We start from the raw sequence: 24,908 nt of genomic DNA on the forward strand, positions 1-24,908 counted from the left end.
CCGGGACATCTGCCCATGGTCAGGGCGGAGAGGCCAGAGGAGAACCATGCACACGCCCTTTCCAACTCCTTCATGCGCCACGTCTGCCGGCCTCCCATCGGCCAGCCTCAGACCTGCTACCGGCGGGAGGGCAGCAGGGGTCGAAGGGCCACTTGGGCAGCAGCATGGCCACAGCCTCTTTAGTCTCAGCAACCGGGATCCTCCAGTGGAAAGTTATTTAGAAGAAGAATTTATTTGACAAACTTAAATGAAGAAAATGGGCTTGTGTACACCGTCCCACAGGTGATGTTAAAAAAGAGAAGAATCACAGACCCTTGCAGTAGAAGGGGCCTCACTGATTAAGGCCCCCCATCCCTTCACTCTAGAGCTAAGGACACTAAGATCCAGGACAATTTGGAAGCTGGCTTAGTTCACACAGGAAGTAGCAGAGCTGGGCTTGTAGCTGGCCCCCAGGACTGAGGAGGGGGTCCCTAAACATCAGCAGCGCTGAGCCAACTCATCTGGGAAACGGGTGTGCACACCACTGCCCCCTGTACCTCAAGGCTGGTGTGAGAACAGAGGAGATGCAGGTGTGAAAGCTCGGGGGTGGGAGGCTCCCCCTGCCCCTCGCCCCATGGCTGGATCTGCCTGGGCCACTGCCTAACCAGGATTAGGGTCTGGGGGACCAAGACAAGGGCCAGGATGCTAAAAGGACAACCGTCCTCAGGCCGCGTGGGTCCTTCTCAGACAGAGGTGTCCCTCCCTGCTTTGCTGCCACCACAAACACCTTCATCTCGACCAACGAACCGGGGAAGCCACGGAAGTCCTCGCTCCACCTGCCACGGGACAGCCTGCAGTCAAGGGTAGGTACCCCTTCAGCACCTGCGTGCACGGGGCTTCCAGTCACCCCGGCCTCGGCGGAGGCCAGACTGCTTGGGACCGGGAGCTGCCAGCTTCCATCCTGACTTCTAAATTCAAACCCTCAAGCTGCACAAAGCTTCCTAGGATCAGAGAGTTTTAGAAATAAAAGGGAATTTCAAGGTACCATCCGAACCTTTTATCTGACAGATGGGGATTTTATAGGTTTCACAGAAACTAGGAGGAACCCGCACAGAGAGGAAGAGAGAGAGAGAGAGAGAGAGAGAGAGGCCTTGCAGGTAATGGTCGTGACTCCTCGCTACTCGTCAAGTTTACAGTAAAAAGGAAGTGGTGGGCTTCCCTGGTGGCACAGTGGCTGAGAGTCCGCCTGCCGATGCAGGGGACACGGGTTCATGCCCTGGTCCGGGAAGATCCCACATGCCGCGGAGCGGATGGGCCCGTGAGCCATGGCCGCTGAGCCTGCGCGTCCGGAGCCTGTGCTCTGCCAACGGGAGAGGCCACAGCAGGGAGAGGCCCGCGTACCACAAAAAAAAAAAAAAAAAAAAAAAGGAAGTGGTGCCAGATGCGCACATTCCTTCAGAACCCGCACAGGCAGAGCCCTGGGAAGGCAGAGCCATGACTTTGTACCCCGGTGCCTGGCACGACGCTGCAGGCCACAGCACTCAGCAGTAAGTATTTATTCAAAGGATGACTAAATGTCATATATACAGTGAAACAGGCTCCCCTGTCCCCAGGGCAGCGTCACTGCAAGATACTATAGCGATGGCAGGGGTTGTGTGGGGAGGGAGGGCCCAGGCTGTACGTCCAGAGTGTTTCCCGCTCTGGGGTGGGTCTGCCTAGCAACAGCCTGAAGCCTGTGCGTGAGCCCAGCTGGAGAGCCTGGGCCCAGCCCGACCTGAAGCCCCCCGGCCTGCGGGGCAGGGCGGGCTGCTGCTTGGGGCACACGCACCTTCTTTGCCGCGGCTCGAGCACATGCGGCACGGAGATGCTCAGCTGAACCTCCCTATGAAGCCTTCCCTGGCTCGGGGGAGGGGGGAGGAGGTGTGCAAAGCCCCTGCGCCTTGGGCCTGGGGCTGCAGCCGGGCAGGGCAGTGAGGGCCGCCGAGTGGCCTGAGCGGCAGGGCGGGAGGAACCAGCCCAGCCGGGGTCCGCTTCGCCAGCCCCATCTCTTCTTTCCGTGCGCCCCGCACCCTGCCGCTCCGGCAGCTCGGCGGCATCTGACACTGTTCCCGCAGCAGAGCTCGGCCACCTCTGCAGGGCAGAGCCAGGGAGCAGGCAGCCAGGCAGGCTCAGAGGGCCGGGCTCCTGATGCCGTTGCAGGCCTCTGAAGAAGGTGTCCTTAGGACAGAGCCCCGGCGGGGTCTGGGGGGTGTTTCTGGGGCGTCACACGGCGCGCTCTCGAGAGCCATGGCAGCGACCTCTGTGCCCAGCGTTCTGGTGAAGCCTCTGGCTGACACTGTAAGGGCCTGAGCCGTGATCGGTGTTTACGGCTGTTGTTTAACCCCAGGGGCCGGAGTGGGCAGGAAGAACGTGCAGCGGACAGCGCCAGCTAGCCCCGTGTCCCAGCAAGGAAGAGAGCAGCACAGCCCAGCCTAAGCTGCAGCATCTAGTGAGGCGCAGTGAAAAGGGTAAGTGGGCAAGTTCACCGGTTACCAAATCCTCCCTCGGCCTCCAGGGCCGGCCCAGGGCTCACCTGGATGATGAAGCCAGTGGAAGAGCACTGCCGGACCCAGAGGCTGAATTTCCGCTTTTTCCTCTTCCGCAGCTCCCGCTCTGTGCACGTGGCAATGAACACAGGGTCTTCATCAATCAGGGGTTCGTGTAGCACCTGCCGGGAAAGAAAAAGCAGAGATTCTCATGGAAGGCAGCGTGAGCGCAGGGTGGGTCTTCAGGTCTGGGCTCAAATCTAGTCTCTGCCTTTGACCAGCTGTGTGACCTTGGCTAAGTTACTTTACCTCTCTGATCCTGAGTCCCCTTGAGTCTCCTCGAGTCTCCTCATTTGTCTATACCAGTGTTTGGGGGAGGATTAAATGAGAAACTGGCACTTAGCAGGTATTTAGTAAATGGAAATCATCATGACAGTTGTTATTATTGGCCTAAGGTCCTCAGTCCAAACTCTCACTTGGGAGAGGGACCTCCAGCAGGGGTCCTGACTTCCAGCTGGACATGCCTGGTGGGGACACCCACTTCCTTTCAAGGAAGACCTTTCCACTGATGGACGCTCCAACCGTTCACTGACGCAAAGGTGACCTACATCTAACCTAAACCTACCGACCCACCTTCACACAATTCTTTAGGTTCTTTAGGTTTTCCGGACAGCTCTCATGCTGGCCCATGACCTTCTTTTTCCCAGGCTAAACATTCTCTTTTTAAAAACTCTTCCTGAAATGACCCAGTTCCCTCATTGCCACGACCGAGCCTCTGGCTCTCCTCTGGGTCATCACGTCCTTTCTGACGTGGGACTCCCCAGGCAATTTTTAAACTTACTTCACCTATTTCCACTTCTACATGGCACGGTGACAGGACTTTTTCAATGACAAGACAATAAAGTAAAAAGAAATGGCATAAAAACAGGTTCCAGGGGCTCCCCAAGTTTTGTTTCTTCAAGCTAAAGCTTTTGGGGGGACTTCTGGGGAAATTTTAGGAAGCTGCTACACCTCCCTTCCAATCCAACTTCAAGCTTCCTTACGGATTGGTGCGCACATGTGTGGTTCACTGAAATGAAGAATGCTGGAAGCACTATGATTCCAAGAACTCTTCACAAAACTCCAGATTGGGGCTGGCCCACTGCCCGCTGTGAATGAAGTTTTCCCAGAACCCGCCGTGCCCCTCACTGACGTGCTGTCAGTGGCTGCTTTTGGGCTACAAGGTCCCAACACAGACCACACGGCCCCCAAAGTCTAATACCTGGCCACTGACAGAAAAAGCGTGCCAATGCCCGCTCTCCATCAGGGCCTTTCAACTTGAATGAACAAACTAGTCACCTGGGAATCTTATGAAATGTGGGTTCTGTTTCGGAAAGCTTGGGGCAGGGCCTGAGTTTCTGCATTCCCAGCGAGCTCCCAGGTGATGTCAGAAAGTGGTCTGACGAGGGCAGAACAGGGGATAACACTGACCGAGTGTGAGATGGACAGTGGCTTTCCACTCTCCCATCAATGTTACCTCGAATTCCACTTAATAAATAATGGCCCTGCAGTGTTGGGTCTTAGGTGTGCATACCAGCCCCTCCAGTGCTCTGTTGCTGGAAGCCGGGGGCCTTAAGCCCGGCCTCCCCTGCCTTGAGCTCACGAAGGAGAGGCTGGAGAGGCTGACCTCGTGCCCGGTTCCGTGCGGCTCCCCAGACCTTCAAAGCCCATGCGGAACCACTGCAGCAGGATGGCCACGTCCCACACACGGAGGGGCGGGCGGGTGGAGTGGGGAGTGAGGAAGATGCGGCCCTCTCTCTGCTCTCCAGAAAGCCAACGTCCTCTACTCCACCTGCACTTATCACAGAATCCCGTTCAAGTTTCTATTTAATCACATGCTTCACCGAAGCAAAAGAGCCAGCAGGAACGCCTGGCCTTCCATGGCTTCTCCTCTTTTCTACCCTCATTACAGGCATGTGGAACGGGTCACAGCTGAGCGCAGCACGGGGTAGGGCGCTCTCCAGAGCTCCGAAAACTGCCCCCTCCTCTGCCAGGCTGTCGTCGGCCAGCACTGCTGTCGCCCAGCTGTGTGTTCTGAGTCCCTCCCGGGTATGACGAGCTCAGGCTGGGGGGGCAGTGGTTATGCAGGGGAGACACGGCAGCCATGTATTGACTTCCGCAATCCCTCCCCCAACCCTCCTTTAACTAATCTGCCCCCGGGCTTGAGGAGACACAGCATCTCCCCATTTGGTAGCTGTGTATAAACACTCGTGCCTGGGCGCACCCCACTGCTGGGGTTGCTGATGGAGTCTGGAGACTGTAAGCTCATCCCAAAGGGTCCCATTTGCTGGAATAAAAAGGCTCCAGAGACTGCAGGGCAGAGGGTGCTGTGTGCCGTGTGCCCAGGTGCGGTGTGTGTGTGGCGGCGATGCAGAGCTGTTCCCCGGAGCCTGGAGCGGAGTCTGCTGGGGGATGGGACGGGGACTGTCCCACTGGTCTCAACAGGCAGAGTGAAGACCGGTCAATGGAGCCCTGAGGCCTCGGGGTGGAGGACTGCCACTTGAAAACACACCTTCTCCTAGGATGGAATGTTCCAGAGCCAACAGGGATTTCAGAAAAGGAGAAGCTGGGAAGCCAGGAAACCTTGAGGGTTTCCTTTATTTTACTTAACGAAGACGTATATGACCCTGATGTTTCTATGTGTAAGAACGAGGCAGCCTCTGCGGCAGCGAGGCAGAGAGGCTAAGGGCGTGCGCGTGTGTGCCCAGCGCCACCGCTCGACGGCCCGCGTTGGCGGGACCGCCAGCCCACAGGATGGCCTGAGCATGCTCCAATCCACGCTGCACTTTCTGGTCTCACGTGCTTTGGCTGGCCCTCCTCACGCAGAGTTGGCTCAATGGGGCCCAGAGTCAGGAGGAAGAGGAAATTCCAGGTGATTACCAGCTCACTGGAAAGCCAGTCCCAGGGACTCGGACTTCCCCTCTGCCTCGTGTTCCTGTCTGGTGGGTGGACTCTACTGGGTACTGTTTGCCCCCCAGACCCCCTTTCCATCTTCCTACCCTGCACTGTGTCCTGGTGGCCAACCTCTTATAAACCGCACACCCCAGGGCCCTGCCCCCAGCGCCTGGCTTGTGTGGCCACGAGGGAGGGATGAACAAGAGATGCGAGCCCTGCCTGCCTGCCCACGCCGTCGCCACAGGCTCACGGCGGCTTCCCGCTGCTGCCAGCCCAGGTGTTCGCCACCCTGGTGATGCCCCTAAACCCTGACTGTCCACAGTCCCTGCTTCCAATTCTCTGCAACTGCCCTTCTGGAACATAGCATTTGTTTCCTGCTGGGATCCTGACCGACATTTAGAGCGCGGGATGGAAAATGGTAGCAACAAGAGCACATAAGTTTGCAAATACAAAGGTAAAAATAAAAATTAAATACAAAGTAAAATTTTAAAAAGAAAAAGCGAAGTGGGGGGAACAAAAAAACCCAACGTGAGCAGAGAGCCGCGAGCCCTTCCCCAGACTAAATCTCACGTCAGCCCCTCTTTTCTCGTCTCAACAACTGGACGCAAAGAAAAGACGTGGGCGGCAAGAATAAAGTGACCGTCCCTCGAGGGTCTCCCCTCGTACCCATCTGAGCCGTACGACGCAGGAGGGCAGAGCTGCCGCCCCAGACACCCGCCCCCCTCACGGCACCCATGCCTGGGGTTGGGAAGGGGTGAGCCCACACAGCTCAGAATTCGCTAGTGGGTGCTGCAGTGTGCCCACCGGCTAAACGGACCCTGGGGACACACACAGAGGCATGGCGATCGCCCGGGACGCAGGTCTCAGGTGTCTGATGCTGCAGTTCCAGAGGGATCAGACCGTCCGGGGCCGGCACACGGCAGGCACACACAGACATGGGTGTAATCACGGGTACAGCTCGTCTAGGGGCTGGAAGGACCCTGGGCAGCCTTATCTTTAGGCTGTTGAATATCAATCATCCAGGGAGTTGCTTGCTTGACTCTGGGAAGATGCTTAGTCTGAGTGAGCTCACAGCCCCGTCCAGCAGCTCTTCAAATGTCTGATGCCAAGGATGGCCAGAATATTGATTTTTCCCCTTGCATCCCAGCTGGTCTGGCTCATTTTCAACCAAGCAAATATTCAGTGACACACACAAAAAAGCCACGCCCAGCCCTGAACTTGGTCCTGCAGGGCCTGTTATAAGGCAGGGCGTGTGTCCCCAAAGACCCCACCTCCTGGTAAGAAGGAAGGTGAGTGACAAGACAAAACGGCATTCGTTGCCCTATAAATAGTTGGGGGTTCGGGAAGCCTGGAGTCACACGGGGTCCTGGAGATGGGAAACCTGCAAAGCCAGAGAGGAGGGAACACCTCCCAGGAGTCAGAAGGCGCGTCACAGACACCTGGAGACCCTCATGAGCCGGCACATTCACAGGACAGCAGAGCAGAGGCAGGAGGACCGTGCAGGGACCGCGGACCTGACACAGGACATTATCTTCCCCACAGAAACCCTGTGCTTTCCAGCTGTGCGGAGAAGGTGAGGCAGGGAATTAGGAGAGGATCTCAAAGAGAACAGCGGAAAGAACCTGGGGCTCGTGACGAAGGCCTTTAAGGAAAAGCACAAGGAAAAGTAGTTGGTTGGATGGGTCTTTAAATGTACAGATAAAAGAGAAGCAAGATTCTGTCTCCGTATGGAACAGGTCAAAAGGAACTGGGCTCACGTGGGCCAAGAACCTCCTGATGTTGTCCTTAGAGAAATTTCTAGAAAGAGCCACCTCCTCAGTTTCCCGACCCGCAGAGCAACTTTGAGGACGATTCTGAGACTGTCTCACCACAGCCAAGTGCGATTGCCTCAGCCAACCAGAAGGCCTGGGCTCGGGAGCTGGGACACACACAGGCTCCATTTAGGAAGCGAGGAAGGTGAGGGGCCGTAACAGTCAGGGCCGGGGCTCTGTCACCTCCCGTCCAAAGGCGCCCCGCGCCAGGGGACCTCAGCACCTGAGCCACTCCGACGGCCTGAGGACGGCTGCAACCCCAGGGTCGTTCCCTTCACCCCCTAGAAGGCCTCTCGCCTCCTTTCACCACCAGCAGATGAGCACGTACTCGGAGGATACAAGAAAATTAACATTACCCTGAGCAAACCATCATTTACAAAGAAAGTGTAATGAAAGGAGACGGAGGGGCTTCCCTGGTGGCGCAGTGGTTGAGAGTCCGCCTGCCGATGCAGGGGACACAGGTTCGTGCCCCGGTCCGGGAAGATCCCACATGCCGCGGAGCGGCTGGGCCCGTGAGCCATGGCCGCCGAGCCTGCGCGTCCGGAGCCTGTGCTCCGCAACGGGAGAGGCCACAGCAGTGAGAGGCCCGTGTACCGCAAAAAAAAAAAAAAAGAGAAGGGAAACTGCATCTCGGAGCAAAACGCTGAATGTGGGTTGGAGCTGTTCCTCCTTCAGCTCCCTCTGATTGGATGGGGATGGATGGGCTGGGGGACGAGCAGGGATACCCCGGAGGTGACCTCGGGGTCAAGGCAGGATGGGAGGGTGCCAAGGGCACCACCCACCGTTTCCCCAAACCACTGCCACCCCTGAAGGCCCGGCCCTGGCTGGCGGCCTCACCTGGGTTTGGGAAGGCCTGAAGGCGGCGTCGAAGCCATTCTGCAGGGAGTCCAGGAAGGGCTGGACCTTGTAGAGGCCGTGTGTGGTCTGGCTGGAGCGGAAGGCCACGACGTGGAAGTACTTGAGGATCTTCTCGAAGCGGGCCTGGCTCATGACCAAGGCAAGGCTGCGGTTGCTGTAGAAGCCGCCGCTCCAGATGCTGAGGACGGACTCGCAGTGGGAGGTGCTGGTGGAGATCACGTAGCCCAGGAACGCCTTCATCTCCGGCAGCGTCACGTCCACCCAGGCCCCGTCGCTCCCGAACCGCTCCTGGAACTTCTTGGCGTACAGGTTGGTCTGCACCACCATGTTCTTGAGGACGTTGTCAGGGACGAAAAGCTGGAAGAAGTCCACGGCACTGGCGCTGGGCGGCATCTTCCGGATGGGACCTGGACAGGCAGGCCAAGCGCCACTGCTACAGCCACTGGGTCCCCTCGAAGCCTCCGCCCGAGCGCCACCTTCCCTCCCGACTCCCTCCAGGGAGGAGCCCGAACACGCGCCCCGAAGCGTCCTGCTCTCCACCCCTCCCCCGACAGGACACGCCGCCCCGCTTCCCCACTGCGCCCTGCCCTCGGCCCCGCCTCACAGCTCTGGCAGACCAGAAACACCATCGGAGAGAAAGGCCCGCGGGGTAGGAGGGTGGAGGGCCCCCACCAGCGACACAGCGAATTCGGAACAGAGGAGCTCGGCGTGGCGCTCTGGCTCTCGTCTCCTTGTAAGTTAAGGTGACTTTGGAAATAAGAATCCTTTCACCACTCGGGGCCCGAAAGATTCCGTTCAAGCGAGACGGCAACCTATTAGGTACTGTCTGGGTGGTGACTCTTAATTTATTAGTAAATAAATCTGAAAGGTCTTGTTTAGATAATTTCACCAATGCAATGAAAACCTCACAGTTTTTTACAAATGCAAGGACAGCCTTTTGAAACACACACACACACACACACACACATACACACACACATCCTTAAAGAGACATGGCTTTCAACTCCATGTAAGCCAGGCTAACAGCATGTAGAGACTTGAAGGGGCAAGCTTTGCTTCTACTGCATCCTCATAGTGACTTCTAATAAAAGCTGTGCACGTTCTTTGGAAGCTTAAACTCACCCCCAGCCTACCCCCAACTTTCCTCTACGACTGAATTAGGCAGTCTCTGAAAAACAACTTTTCTACAGCAAAATTAAGACTGACAGTGTACACGAGGCATCCCAGGTCTTAAACGCAGATGGACAGATCTGGGACGTGCAACCCTAAATTTACTGCTCGCTAACTGCACGGCCTTGGATAGATTTCTTCATCCCTCCCGTTCATAAAGTGGGCACAGTAATAGCTGCTTTGCCAGGCTGTCGTGTGGGGCAGGCTGAACGGGGGACGCAGGGGATGCACCGCGCACAGTGCCTGGCCCTACGGAGGTACCTACAACTGGGTAACCTTTACTGAGACGTTATCTACAGAAATCCATTGATGGCGGGCTGAGGGCTTTAGAATGCTCTAACTGCCCTCATTTTACAGAAGAAGAAACCAAGGCCCAGAGAGCAAAGCGGCCACCATATTCTTGCTCACCAGTCGTTTCTTGGAAGGGCTCCAGGCGGTCCTGGTGCCACGGGCACCGCCCTGGCTGACCTGACAATGAGGCCGGGAAGGCGACTCCACGGCCGCCCTGACTGAAATCATTTTATTTCCGCGAACCTTGCAGTAGGTGAGGCCATAAATTATTCAGGGGTAGCTTTCAAAAAGGAGGCAAACCAGCATTTTAATGGCTACATCATGCTGAGTAAGCAGAATGAAATGTTCTCTTCCAAAAGTTATGTTTAAAGTCGTTTTGCCTCTCAGACCATTTCAAAATGAATTCACACAGGGGCCTGGCCGACCGCTTAATGAAGAAACCGGGAAGTAGCTGATACCCTCTTATAAACTCACACAGCCGTCTCCCTCCCCTCCCTCCTCACGGCCACCCACCCCATCGTGTCACCACGCCGCTCCTTCAAGGCCCCATCGCCACCACCCACCTGGCTCCCTCGGCCTCCAGGGGATCAAACCCAGGATGTGGCAGCAGGCCTGCAGACCGGGGGGCCCCGACAGTCGCTCAGAGACTCCCCAGCCCACCGCATGCGAGGAAACCCTAACCCCCCTTCTCAGCAGCGGCTACAAAAGCAGATGTGCTGTTTGGAAAGGGGACGGTCACTCGAGGGTGGCAGGGAATCACCATTCAGTGAAAAACGTCGTGGTGACCCTGGGAACAGAAAGGAGTGCGACCGGTATTCCCTCCCCAGACGTTCTCGATGGGGTGAGGGGAGCAGGCCACGGAGAGTGACCCAGTGATGTCAGGCTGGGGAAGGCTGTGCCCACGAGGGGACCCTGACTCCAGGGCCTGGGGACAGGGTCCGGGAGGCTCCCTGAAGGGGCCACGCGAGCTGGGCTTCATGGGTGGAAAGTCATCAGCCCGTGGGGCGGGGCTGCAGACGTTGCAGAGTATTTCGGGCAGAGAGAACATCTCGTGCAAAGGCCCCGGGAGGAGGGTAAGCGGCTCGAGGCGTCGAGGGGCACGGGACCTGGGCTGGCACCGTGAGCACAACGGACCACACCTCAGGGGGTCCTCGCTGCCGCAGAGTGGGGGAGGTCTGGGCAGCTCCTGAAGTCACTGAGACCCGGCGGGGACCCAACGGAGCGGGAAGGGTGGCCACGGCCCATCCCTGTGCTTCTCGGGCTCCTCCCCTGGTCCCCCTGCAGGTGTGCTGGGCACGGGCACGGACTACAGGCGAGGGGGCAGTGGGGGCGGCCTGAGCCCGGGAGCCTCCATGCAGAAGCGGTCACATCCACTGATCACTTCTGCTGGCACCAGGACTGGCACGCAGGCTGATACCGTAAGCTAACGGTGTCTGGACCGAAACCCCAGGCCCCCACTGCGCCCCCCACCCTCCGCTCCTCCCCACCGGCCCCCCGGTTACCTGGGCCAGACACCTGGACCACCGTGGGTCCTGCGCCTCCTGCAGCCCACGCCCACCCCTGCGGCACGTCCTGCCACCCTCACCGCCACACCGTGCCCACCAACCAGCGCATGCAGCCCGCCCTCCCACGCGGCCGCCACCTCTGGCCCGGACGATTAAAGCAGCCTCCCGCACGGGCATCCCCCCTCCCCAAATAACTGACAGCAACAGGGAAATTATTTTAAAGACATAAACCGGAGTACAGTACCCGCTGCGTAAGGAAAACGCCCCCACGAGCGCCCACTGCACTTAAAGCAGAACCACATTCCTCCCCAAGCGCTCAGGGTGCAGGGCCCTGCATGCCCCACCCCCAGACTCGCCTGGGCCGCGCTGCATGCCGGGCAGGTGGAGCTGGTGTCAGGCCTGGGCCCCGGCATCTCTTCCCACCACAGGCCCTGCGTCCACGCAGGCCCGTCTGCGGGGACGAAGCCCTCCTGGCCTCTGGATTCCCTGAGCATCCCCGGTAGGCTTTCCTGCCCACCCAACTGCAAGCTGACCAGCGCCGGGCTTCTCAGTCTCGGCCCCCACTTGGTCTCCCCGCTTATGTTCATCAGCCTACGGTGGTTTCCTTAGGGACTGACACTTGCTGTGGCCTGCCTCTGCTGCCCCACCCTCAGAGGTCGAGGCCGTCCTATCACCCTGCCGCCTTGGAGCCCAGTACACGGTATGTTCAACACATTCCCGCTGGTGGTGGATGGAACGTGAGTGGCAGGGAGGAAGGAGCCACGCCCACCAATGAGAAGGGGCATCGGTGCTGAGCCCCCTAGGCAGGGTCTGGTGTCTGGACAGCAGCCCCCCGTGCTAATGCCTGGTGGAGAGGCCAGGTCAGCCAGCAGCTTCTGTGTGTAACAGGAGGCCTGAGTGGGCGGGCAGGGTGGGGCAGAGCTGGCACACCCCTGGCTGCACCTCCCTGAGGACACCAAGCTGGGGTGGCCAGGTGAGCCCTGGGTGGGACAGGATGTGGGAAGGGGCGCGTCACAGACACCTACCAGGTGCCCAGCTTCGGTGAGCTGGCTTGGGATCTTGTTGGGTTTAATTTCCTCCCTCCCTCCCTTCCTGGATTGAGGGAAACCACTGCAGAACTCCCCCCGGCCCTTCTGCGTCTTCTGATGCCTTTTCCCCCTTCCCTGTCCACAGCTGCTGGCTGTGTGACCTTAGGCAGGCCACATAACCTCTCTGTGCCTCAGTTTCCTTACCAATCCGATTGGAGTAATAACCACCCTAGAGTGAGTGGAAGTCAGACAATGGCTGGTCCTGGCCAGTCCGCCCTGAGGCCCGCTGGGGTGTGGGTCCCGGTCCCCAAGGAGCTTCTCCAGCTGCTCCCTTCCCTCCACGCACTGCACCACCCAGACCCGAGGCAGCGGGCACCCCGCGTGTGGCACTGACCCCCACCTCTGCCCTGTCTGGAAGAAAAGCCTGGCTTTGTGTGCTTTCGAAAGCGTAACCTTTTAGAGACTGAAGCTTTCATTTTGAGATGAGATTGGCATTTTGCATACACTGGCACTTTGGGGTACAAACAGTCAGCAGTTTTGCGACATATATGAGGAACAAAGTATTTTGAATTAACGGTTTAAAAATAAAAAAAAAACTTATCTCCAGGCCAAATCAAACGGTATAAAAATATAACGGGAGGACTTCCCTGGTGGCGCAGGGGTTAAGAATCCGCCTGCCAATTCAGGGGACATGGGTTTGAGCCCTGGTCCGGGAAGATGCCACATGCCGCGGAGCAACTAAGCCCACGTGCCACAACTACTGAGCCCACGTGCCACAACTACTGAAGCCCATGCCTAGAGCCTGTGCTCTGCAACAAGAGAAGCCCCCGCAATGAGAAGCCCACACACCGCAACGAAGAGTAGCCCCCGTTGCCGCAACTGGAGAAAGCCTGCATGCAGCAACAAAGACCCAATGCGGCCAAAAAAAAATTAATAAAAAAATATAACGGGAACATCCTGCATCATCACAAAAATATTCCTCTCACTGGAGACACTGAAAAACCTTAAGGCAACAGTCCATAAATGGGTAACGCAGAAGACAGGCGGACCCGTTGTTCTCATTGCCAGCTGCAGCTGGTCTTCATCTTCGGTGGACGTAATCGTCCTGTCTCTCGCATCCTGCTCTCCTTCCCCCGGTGGCTGATAGGCAGGACAAGCCAGCTGTCTGACAAACACTTGAGGTCTAAGTCTCCACTGCAGGACGCAGCCAGGCGGCCACGGGAGAGCTCTAAAGCCTCTTCCCTTGCGTAACTTTTGCTCACAGCTAAGTGACAGGCAACGAATGCAATTCACAGCCGGATCAAGGGGTCTCCAGGCAGGGGTAGGAGTCCCGGCTGTGTTCCCGACGTCCCTGGATGTGTGGCAGGGGGAAGGGGGATACGCTGCCCTATGTCACCAGGCGGCTGTAGGCAGCACCAAGGCTCCCCTTCCGTTTAGGCCTGATCTGCAACGCTTACCAACATACGGAAATGAGCTCAGATCAGTGCTACAGTCCCCTAAATGGTGTCTTCCAACAGAGGAACATCTAAGGCCGTTAGAAAACCTGCAGAAACCTGGCCAGAAAACCCCAAGAACCGCATCAGTCACGTAACGTGTCAGCTGTGGGGCTTCCTCGTTAGGGACGCGTAACAGTAAACTGTGCACGTGTGTGCGTGTGCGTGCGTGTGGTCTTCCTCGAGCTAATGCAGCACAGTGGTTGGCAAAGCAGTTGACCACACAAAGAAAACAGTTTTGGCGCCGGGCACCTGAGTTGATGCTGTTCACAGCGAACAGACCATAGAATAGCAGCGTGGAGTCCCTACAGAAAGAGGCTAGTGGGCTAATGGAGACACTAAATCCAGAACCTTGACTAGACGTCATGTGGCAAAGCGCAGGTACACAGACAAGGGGTGACATGCACCCGAGCCCGACGTGTCACCTTCAGAAACACTCACTGTATGAGGCCCATACACACACGTAAGAAAGCCCTATTTCACACGAAACGTTCAGATTTCTGTGTGACAGCCAACTCGAGTTCCTCCACCTGAAGTCAACCTGCTCCGAGGGGTCTCCTGGGAGCGCTCTGCTGGGCAGAGGTGGCCGTGCCCATCTCCACGTGCACTGAGCTAAGACAGCCCTGGAGAGAAAGGACGGCAGTGCCCGCTCCCCTGGGCCCGGGGAACCCCCCAGCCCGACCGTGTCCTCTCTGTCTGGAGCAGCGGTGTCTCTACAGTCAAGCTCACGTGCACAAACTATTCTTTGGACTCCGTTCGTGAAGAGAGATCAGGTCAGACATGTTTGTACAGACAGAACAGGAATTCCTCCCCCTCCGACCGGATCTGGTTCTCAGCGTGAGTAGCAAGGTGATGACGCCACAGAGCAGACGCAGAGGTCACACGAACGACAGATGTCACTGTAACTGCTTTACTGGCAGTAGCCCAAAGGCCAGGAGGCAACAAGGCTATTCTGCGACAATCTGTGAGTCTGTGAGGTCTGCCATGCCCAGCGTGCTGTGGCCTTCAACAGTCCACGCTACTGAGAAAGCCTGGCCCAGGCTCACCCTGCACCCACCCTCCCCCCAGGCTCATTCCCGACCCACCGCCCGCCCTGGACCAGGCTCATCCCACTAAGATACTTGGGCACCAACACACAGCTTCCCCTCTCCCTTAGTGCTGGGGGGTGGGGTGGTGGTAAGGGTTGAGGAAGAGCTGCGCACAGCTGGGGCTGGGGCTGGGGCTGGGGCTGGTCTGGGGCTGGGGCTGGGGCTGGGGCTGGCCCTGGGTCTGGGGCTGCCTCTCGGTCTGGGTCTGGGTCTGGGTCTCTGGGGCTGGGTCTGGGTCTCTGGTGCTGGGGCTGGGTCTCTGGGGCTGGGGCTGGGTCTCTGGGGCTGGGTCTGGGTCTGGGTCTCTGGGGTTGGTGCTGGGGCTGGGTCTCTGGGGCTGGGTCTGGGTCTCTGGGGCTGGGTCTGGGTCTGGGTCTCTGGGGTTGGTGCTGGGGCTGGGTCTCTGGGTCTGGGTCTAGGGCTGGGTCTCTGGGGCTGGGTCTGGGTCTCTGGGTTTGGGTCTCTGGGGTTGGTGCTGGGGCTGGGTCTCTGGGTCTAGGTCTGGGTCTCTGGGGCTGGGTCTAGGGCTGGGTCTGGGGCTGGGTCTGGGGCTGGGTCTCTGGGGCTGGGGCTGGGGCTGGGTCTAGGGCTGGGTCTGGGTCTGGGGCTGGGGCTGGGGCTGGGTCTCTGGGGCTGGGGCTGGGTCTCTGGGGCTAGGGCTGGGTCTCTGGGGCTGGGTCTGGGTCTCTGGGTCTGGGTCTGGGTCTGGGTCTGGGGCTGGGTCTCTGGGTCTGGGTCTAAGGCTGGGTCTGGGTCTCTGGGGCTGGGGCTGGGGCTGGGGCTGGGTCTCTGGGGCTGGGGCTGGGGCTGGGGCTGGGGCTGGGTCTCTGGGTCTGGGTCTAAGGCTGGGTCTGGGTCTCTGGGGCTGGGGCTGGGGCTGGGGCTGGGTCTCTGGGGCTGGGGCTGGGGCTGGGGCTGGGTCTCTGGGTCTGGGTCTAAGGCTGGGTCTGGGTCTCTGGGTCTGGGGCTGGGTCTCTGGGGCTGGGGCTGGGTCGGGAGCTGCCCTGCTCCAGGCTCTCGTCTACCTGAACCTCCGGGAAGCTGCTGTTTCTCTGGGTCTCAGCTTCTCATTGGTAACTTGCATCATCTCCCTTCCAAGACTAACGAAACAACAAGACGATGATGTAAGTTATCTTGAGGAATGTCAATAATCGCATAGAAGTCTCATATCGTCATTCTGAAATAGCTGCTGTCCAGACACGCTGAGGACAGCCCGCACTGGGCCCAGGTCCCCATGACTCGCCAGGCGTGCGACCTGGGGCACATTGCTTAACCTCTCTGTCTTGGTCTGTTTGGGCTGCTACAACAGAATACCACAGGCAGGGGCTCAAACAACAGAAATGTACTTGTCACAGTTCCGGAGGCCAAAAGTGCAGGGTCAGATCGAGTGCAGGCAGATTCGATGTCCGGCGAGGTGACGGCCGCCTTCTGGTTCATAGGGGTCTGTTTCCTCGCTGTATGGGGAGGGGACCAGGGAGCTCTCTGGGTCTCTTTTATAAGGCACACATCCCATCACGAGGGCTCCACCCTCATGACCTGAGCACCTCCCAACACCATCACACTGGGCGTTAGGTTTCAGCGTATGAATCTGGGGGGCACAAACGCTCAGTCTACAGCACTGTGATCTGCAGTCTCCAAGTCGGTAAAGGGAAGATAACAGTATGAAATTCAGGGTTTGGATGAGGATGAAGTGGGGCGACGTAGGTCAGGAGCCTAAGGTGCGTCGCACACGCCCGACGCCCAGTAACAGCGCCTCGCCACCTGCGGACGGCATCCGTGAACCCCGCATCCCCGGCCCCTGTCCCTCTTCCAGGAGCTCGCGTACCAGATGGCTGTGACAGAACAGCAGGCTTGGCGACCACACTTTGTGTTTCATTTAGACACCGTGTCTATTTTTCACACGAGGCTGTATTTTGAAAGCTCTGCTTGGGTACAGAAAGGACAGAAGGACACTTTCCCACTTGGGGAGCACCTGATGGGGGAGGGACGTGGTGGTGACGAGCAGTCCAAGGCCTGCCCACCTCCAGCCCCAGTTCGTGCAGAGTGGCCAGGGAGGATGGGCCACCCGGATGCCGAGTTAACGTCCCCCATCGCTTCCCAGATCTTCCCTGATGCCAACACACCCACTGCAGCTCTTCAGCCCCAGTCGCATCGGGTCCGTGCCCGACTTCCATCCACCCGGGACACTGTTTATTCCTCAGGCTCCTTCCCCAGACCTACCTCCTCCCGTTCATGAGGGCTCAGCTGAGGCCACTGAGGTTCCCAACTTGCTGCCAGCCCTGGCCAGTTCCAGGTAACATGGCAACCTCACCCGCACCCCCCAAACCACCCTGGACCACGCTAGTCCCTTCTCCACGAGAGGTGACAGAAGCGGACTACGCCGTCAGGCGCCGGGGCAGAAGCAGTGAAAAGGATGTCACCACCCTAGGCTTCTAGAAGGGCGCCCTTGACAGGACAGAAGACCCTGAGGCGCTGGTGGAGGGTCTTCTTGGCATCAAGCACCACGGCAGGCGTGTAACTGGCAGTATTTTCCTCTTGCAACGGTCAACCAAGGAGGCACTGGGCTGCCCACATCGCAGCTGTGGAGGCTCAGGCTCACGGGAACAACTCGTGTGAGGTCACCTGACCTGGGGAAAGACGCGCCGGAGAGCCTCGCCCCGATGCCCCTGCGCACGGGGGCACAGACGCCCCACACGGTGGGTCCCTCTGGCTTTGTGGTTGCTTGCGACCCTCCACGTACGTGATGAAGCTCTGACCGTGAGGATGGCTGTGAGACAGCGGCTGATCAGGAGAAAGGAGGGAAAGCTGGAAGCCAACCACCGGCGCGCACGTGGGCTTGGGAGGTCTCCTCGTGGCTGAAGGAGATCCGCAGAAAGAACTGTGTGCTGCTGACGTGAAACGGCCCCTCCCTGAACGCCGGCGGGGGTGTACCAACAGGAAGTCGTGGATATTGTTAGGATACTGTCGGGGAGGTCAGGGTGATTCTGTCACTTACGGTGACTCCCGGGAGAGAGGGTAACAGAAGGGGTGCGTGTAGGGTCCACGGGCGGGGGTCTGTCTCTTCTGTTCCCTGTTGCACCTTCACTGCCTAGAACACCGTCTGGCCCACGGGAGGTGCTCAGTAGATACCTTGTCGGGTGAGTGATGAATGAATGAGGGAACGAGGGAGTGAAAGGGAAACGGCTCTTTAGGATTTGAGGGCAGTAAACAGAGGAGGTCAAGAGCATCGAGGGTTGGGGTTATGGAACCCGAGGAAGGAGGGGGAAGACAAAGGGGCAGGTCCTGGAGCCGGGGACCCTTACCAGGCACCTGTGTGTGCGTGCATGCAGTGTGTGTGTGTAGCCAAAGAGGTGAGGGACCCGGGCCTCAGGACCCTAGATGTGGCCCTTTGTGCTTACCTACACATGAGATTAAATACGTCGCTACGGAGACACACACGCTGGGCCGCGCACAGAAAACGCGCCGTTTTGGGAATCCTGTCTCGGCACTGAAAAAATGCCGGGAGCCTGAAGAAGCAGACAAACCAGAAGCAAGTGGCGCAGGCTGGCCCCGAGCCCTGCAACATCGCAGCCACAGGCCAGAGAGGATGAGTCTGGAGAAGCCAGAGGCCCTGCGAGGCCCCCAGGGAAACGGTCCGGCCCTTGCCAAGCCAAATGAGAAAGTAACGGTCACGCGGCAGCCTGCCCCAGACAGCGGGCCTCGGAAGGTCAAACCTGGACCTCCTCTCCGGGGCCCAGCCCGGCCTGAGCAGCAGTTGGTCAAGGATGTATATGGACATGACGGCCGTTAGATCACCGATGGGCGGGGGTGGGCGGGGACAGCTGGTCCGTGCTCTGCTGGCCCCTACATTCCAGGCACTGCTGGCTCCCAGGCTCCCCTCCCCAGAGGGCAGCGGGCTCCGCCTGGTCCGTGCACGCAGTGATGGGGAGGTGGGTGGCACTGGACTCCCTCTGCAGGCGGACCTGCAGGACATGGGTGATAGCCCCCCACCCTGGTTCTCTTGGGCAACGCCCCGACACACACACACACACACACACACACACACACACACACACACACACACACACACACACTCTCTCTCTCTCTCTCTCTCTCTCTCTCTCTCTCTCTCTCTCTCTCCTGGCTTAGAATCACTGGTGCGATCCATTACCCCCTCTTACAGACTCGTCAGTCACTTGAGGCCACACAGCCCAGGTCTGCAGACCCGCACACCGTCCTCCTCCTTCTCCACCGTCAGTCCCTCTGGATTTACTCCGAGCGTCTGCGTGTGCTGGGGACAAGGGGGTGCTGCAGAGTAGCTGGGGTTAGGAGGAAGCCGCAACAGCACAGGGCTGTAGCTTCTACTACCCCAGGGCCCCGCGGCGCCCCACAGACGGACAGACAGCCGGTGCCGGCCCTGTCTCAGCGCAAATGAAGGCACAGGAGCCGCTTGGTCCCCGGATGCTGAGGCGATCCCTCTAATTCCCTGCACACCCGCCCACACCCTGGCGGGAGAGAGAACGCAGGAGATAAGGAAAGGGGTGCTGGGATGGAGAACCAGGCCCTGAGGCGGGGGGAGGGAGAAAAAGCCTGGGCAAGTGAGGGACAAGCAGCACGGGCCCGGGATCCCCGCTCTCGGCGTGGAGGCCGGGCGGGGACGGGCAGGACGCTGCAGGTGCAGACGCGGAGGGCGACCCCGGAGACGCTGTGGGCCCAGGCTGACCCCGTCCCGCTGGTCACCCCGTGGCCTCCAAGACAGATGGCACATCCGCCTCACTTTCCCACCAGGAAACAAAGACCAGAGACGGTCACGGTCACAGTGAGTGAGCTGGGGTGACTCCGGCCTCTGGCCTGCTGGTAGCCTTTCCCCTTTCAGGCCACACTCCGGAGCCCAACTCCACAAACGCTGCCCAGGGAGATATTCATATATTTATCAGTAAGTAGAAATAAATCACGTTTATTTTACTTAACAAAGACCTATATGACCCTGATGTTTCTACGTGTAAGCACAAGGCCGCCTCTGCGGCAGTGAGGCAGAGAGGCTGAGGGTTCGCATGTGTTTGCCCAGAGCTGCCCCTCGATGGCCCATGTTGGCGGGACCGCCAGCTTCGGCCCAGGGGGCGGCCCTTGGCGAAGGCTGTGTCACCAGGACCTCCTTTCCCCTTCTGGGTCTGGGTGGGGCTGGGCGCCCACAGACCCCGACCTGGGACCGAGCCCTCTCCCTTCACCAGGAGCTCCACCATCACCTGATCAAACCCACGTCCGGGCACCAGTGCCCGGCTGTCCACGGCAGCACGAGCTTGGACAAGTGTCCGCCGTTTTAAACTGCAGTTTGTTTTCCAACACAAATGCTATTCTTGTCGCCCATCTCGTGGCAATGTTATTTTTTCCTCAGCTTTAAATCATGCAGTTTCAGGATGAAGTTTGTACGAAAATTATCGGTAGGACAAATTACCCGGATGAGACCTGCTCTAGAAACACGATCACCTGTGCATCGTGGGCCACTCTGCCTGGAAGGCCCACCTGCTGCCGTGGGCCCAGCCCCTGGCCACTGGAAAGACAACCAGCGACGCCTGAATTCTAAAGGATTCAGGGACGTTTAAGAAATACTTGGTCGTGCTCGCTTCGGCAGCACATATACTATAAAACTGGAACGATACAGAGAAGATTAGCATGGCCCCTGCTCGAAGATGACACGCAAATTCGTGAAGCGTTCCATACTTTTAGAAACTAACACACCATCGTAAAGCAATTATACTCTAATAAAGAAGTAAAAAAAAAAAAAAATGATACAAGGAAATAAAAATTTTAAATAAACATTACTCAAAACCACCCCCCCCCCAAAAAAATAGAACTCGGGCCTACCGGACCTACTGCATCACAATCTGCACTTCTACAATCTCCCCATGTGCTTGTGCACCCATGAATAGTGGAAAGGTACATTTCTACCTCGACATGTCTTTTCTGTCTGAGAAATACACACATTTTATCCAATTTGATATAAATAAAACACTCAAAAATGCAGGAAAAAAAAAAAAAAGACTTAGTCTTTGAGGAACAGAAGGCGCAAAGGTGACCGCCACTGAGGCCCGGCTTCAGAGAACCTGAGAACAGAAACCCAGAGCCAGTTGTCACGTGCCCAACAGGTCTGTTCAAGCTGGACAGTAGTCAGATTATTCCTTCAGGAGGGGAGCCTCTGAGGTACATCCTTTAATTCCACAACGTACCTAAGTTTGAGGTGTCCGGTATGGGGAGGGGACCTTCATTTAGGGCTGGTGATGTGCCCAGAGCTGCACTGGAGACTCACGTATGTTAGCACCACATTTCTAAGGAAGTTTTACAGATGAGGAAGAAGAGACACAGACCTCGGGCCAACTGTTGAAGGTCAGAGCCCGAGCGTGAGCCCTAGTTGCCTCCTGACTCCATGCCGCTGCCCCGTCACGGAAGCACGCCTCCCACCACAGCGCCCCAAGTGCCATCCAGCCTTGCACCAGCTCCCTGGGCACCGAGCACGAGGACGCGGGCTGGGGGGACGGAAGGCAGTAACAGGTCCCGTTGTGGGGCAGCCCTCCCCAGCCAAGGTGAGTGAGCTCTATCACCTAAGCGTCTCATAAGAGAGGAGCGGGTCTTCCAGGCAGGCGAAGGCCCACGGCGCACAGGCAGCTGCACTTGTAACGTTGTGAGCCCAGGAAGAGCAGGGTGCTCTCAGCTCAGCGCGCCCTCCGACACGTCACACCACCCAGACCACGCAGACCCGGCACTTTTGGAGCTACTGCGTTGTTTAGATTTCCTTCCTGTTAAGGGTGACTCCACACCAGAAAGGCCAATTGCAAAGCACATACACAACGATTCCTCATTTTCATGCATAAAGATAAAAAACTAGAGTGAATAATCAACAGTGAAAGCAGTTAGGAGACCCAGAACACTATAAACCACACCTAGCAAATGCCCTACGTGTCTCCCCACTACCGTCCCCCTGTTGTCCTCTCATTTGGTAAGGAGCTCGCCCCACATACGTGCTAAGAGCACAGAATGCACCTTTCCAATGGTAGCCCTTCCAATTGGAGCAGATGCAGAAAGGCTGTCCTCCTCCTATAGAAACTCGGATTACGTCATATCTTCCTTAGAGAGATGCTCTCTGCAACAGACTCCGCTGGCTAAATGTCGACGGGGATGAAGTTAGTACTCCACTCACCCCTGTTCATAACCAGACGCCAATCAGCATACACGACGCACAGGTCCCTTCCAGAGAGCCTCACTGTGGTCAGCCGGGTGAGGATGACCTGCAGCAGGTGGCCTAGGGCCTCCCGGCACCTCCTGCCGGCCCAGCCTTTCTCCATGGTGCGTCTCCCACCCCCGTCTGTCCCTCACGACTCCAGCTCTGCAGCTCTGCCAGGATCTTATTAGAGAACTGAAGTTCCAGCAGAGAACACCTTCAGGTATGACGCTTCCCACGGGGGTTTTCATTTTAATAAAGGCTTTAGTGACTATCAAAGGCTTCAACTTCCTAAATCACTCCAGTGGCAGAGTGGCTAGTAGGTATGGAGAATGACACAAAGCGGGGCTAAGATTTGTAGCCTTTGTATCGCCCAGGGTGTGTCCAAAACCCATCTGTGCAGGTGCCACCCGACACCCAGCGCATACACGGGCGCTCACCTCCCCAGGAGTGAACAGAAGAGGACCTCACCCTCCACTTCAGCATAGGTGTCAATCCCTGTCCAGAGCTCGTGTCAATTCCAGTAGTTAGCAGCTGCCTGTACACATGTCAAGGAGGATTCTGAAGCCCTGTCTGGGGCTGGGGGAAGGTGGTGCTGACTCACAAGCAATGCTTGCTGTGGGGGCAGGTGACCAGGGGCAGGGCCGCCATTTTAAGCGATTTCCATTTTTCATACTATTCTGAATGTGATTTCTGGGACTAATGGATATAATTAAATATATGGCCTTTAAAATTAGAAAAAGAAGAGCAAATGACATTTTAAAGACTGGGCACTTGAGGTCCTGGTGTCCTTCTACCCTTCCTTTCAAGGCAAAGGGTTGGTTTCACTTGTAAAGCTAGAGTGGGATTAGGGGGTTTCTAGAATCCTTTCTACAGTGATACTCTGTGCATCACGGCCTATCTGCCTCGAGCACCAACTTCTACTCCTTAGACAGGAGGCCACATGAGCAGGAGAGAAGTCGAGCCCCAGGCCCCCCTTCTAAAGCCCGCGGCCCCCAGGCTCCAGCTCACTGCCTACAGCACTCCCACTGGGCGGCGAGGGGCAGAGGGCCCTGGGGCCAGAGCTCTTCAGAGGCTTCCAGAGACTTCCAGCCCCTTTTTCCTCTTTGGGATTCCACCTCCCCGACCTAAGTTTCTAAGAAGGAATTAGCGAGCGGACAAGCCAAAACACCCAACTTATGGAGACTGAATGCAGTCCAGACCTCAGGGGGTAAATTTTTTATGGAAAAATATAAGAATCCCTCAAAAGTTAACATGGTAGTCAAGCACCTGCTTGTGCTTGCCACTGGTTACAGATACTCCTCTTTGTAACCAAGGGTGTTGTTTGTCAAGACTTGGGGAAGAAAATGCAGCCTGAGCAGATGTTGGCAAAATGCTAATGCAGGAGCCCCAGCAGGAGCGGGTGTAGCAATGAGGGGAGAGGCGGGGAAGCTCCGCACCCCAGACTCTTGTCTTCTAAGCAGCTGTGCGCTGCTCCCCAAATCAGAAAGCAGGTTTCCAGGTTGACATTTCCACGCTGGACGCCGGAGATGCACTAAGGAGAAACACTCTCCATCCTCGCAACCCCTTACATGTGAGAGAGATGGCCGCTCGGGCTGGGCTTTGAGCTTTCATCTGAGCTTTCCCTTCCTGTTTGTGTGTTTTAAATACAGACAAGGGCTTCCCTGGCGGCGCAGTGGTTGAGAGTCCGCCTGCCGACGCAGGGGACGCGGGTTCGTGCCCCGGTCCGGGAGGATCCCACATGCCGCGGAGCGGCTGGGCCCGTGAGCCACGGACGCTGAGCCTGCGCGTCCGGAGCCTGTGCTCCACAGCGGGAGAGGCCACAACAGTGAGAGGCCCGCATGCCGCAAAAAAAAAAAAATAATAATTATATATATATATATATATATATATATATATATATATACACACACATATACACACAGACACACAAAGAACCTCACAATGAAATAGCAAAACATCCAGGAGGATGTGAGCAGACCTAAGCAAGAGAGGGCGTCTCTCTTCCCTTTTCCAAACAGGCACCAGTGTCAGAAGCCGTCGTGGGCGCTTCTACATGAGACTTCTTTTTCATCCTCCCACGACCATGGGGGGTTGAGAGTGAAGCCTCCGGCACCAGCAGCGCAGGGGTGAATCTGCCACTTGTTAGCTGTGTGACCTTGAATGCGATGCCTCCTCTGTGGGCCTCAGGCCACCTACCTCACTGAGCTGTTGTGAGGATTAAATGAGTTAGCACTTACCAGGATGCACTCAGGAACCATGGGTCACTCCTCCTCTTGCTGTTGTTATTATTTTCATGGTCGAGCCACAGTCTCTTGATGTGACATGGAATCAATGGAGAGCAGAGCGTGGGCGGAGGGCCGTGGGACGGCCAAGCTGTACAGACTCCTTCCCTTCTAAGGAGGCATCGTTCCAAAGGAACACTTTACAGAGGAGAAGCTTTGTGTAGTTTTATTATTCTTTTTTTAAAAAAAAATTATTTATTTTTATTTATTTATTTTTGGCTGCGTTGGGTCTTCCTTGCTGCACGCGGGCTTTCTCTAGTTGCGGCGAGCAGGGGCTACTCTTCGTTGCGGTGTGCAGGCTTCTCATTGCAGTGGCTTCTCTTGTTGTGGAGCACGGGCTCTAGGCGCAATGGGCTTCAGTAGTTATGGCATGTGGGCTCAATAGTTGTGGCTCGCGGGCTCTAGAGCGCAGGATCAGTAGTTGTGGCACACAGGCTTAATTGCTCTGCGGCATGTGGGATCTTCCCAGATCGGGGCTCGAACCCGTGTCCCCTGCATCGGCAGGTGGATTCTCAACCACTGCGCCACCAGGGAAGCCCTATTATTCTTTTATTACTTATTCTTCGCTAAGGCGAGAATCCCAAGTCACCCAGGAGGCAGGCAGCTCCCTACCTCCCACCAAACCTGGAGCTGGCCTGAGTGTCTACGAGAGGCCTTACCTTCCTGGACTCAGCCCGCCCGACCTGCTCCATCCACTGGCCAGGGTTCTTACACTTTGAGGTCCTGGGTGACTACAGAAAATATAA

The 24,908-nt window shown here is 57.3% G+C and overlaps 1 protein-coding gene across 1 annotated transcript in view; it reads right to left on the reverse strand.

The window, feature by feature from the left end:
* The window catches only part of PGBD5 (piggyBac transposable element derived 5), a gene marked incomplete at both ends in the record, with an annotated part of 88,064 nt that overhangs the window by 25,819 nt on the left and 37,337 nt on the right, over positions 1 to 24,908 (reverse strand). The window contains 2 exons of the mRNA XM_082674031.1: positions 2,552 to 2,686; positions 8,087 to 8,514. Of these exons, the coding sequence (XP_082530157.1) occupies positions 2,552 to 2,686; positions 8,087 to 8,514 (563 nt within the window). The remainder of the gene's footprint in view (positions 1 to 2,551; positions 2,687 to 8,086; positions 8,515 to 24,908) is intronic.

This window comes from Grampus griseus (genome assembly GCF_964374135.1).
Source record: "Grampus griseus genome assembly, chromosome: 16".
Taxonomy (NCBI): domain Eukaryota; kingdom Metazoa; phylum Chordata; class Mammalia; order Artiodactyla; family Delphinidae; genus Grampus; species Grampus griseus.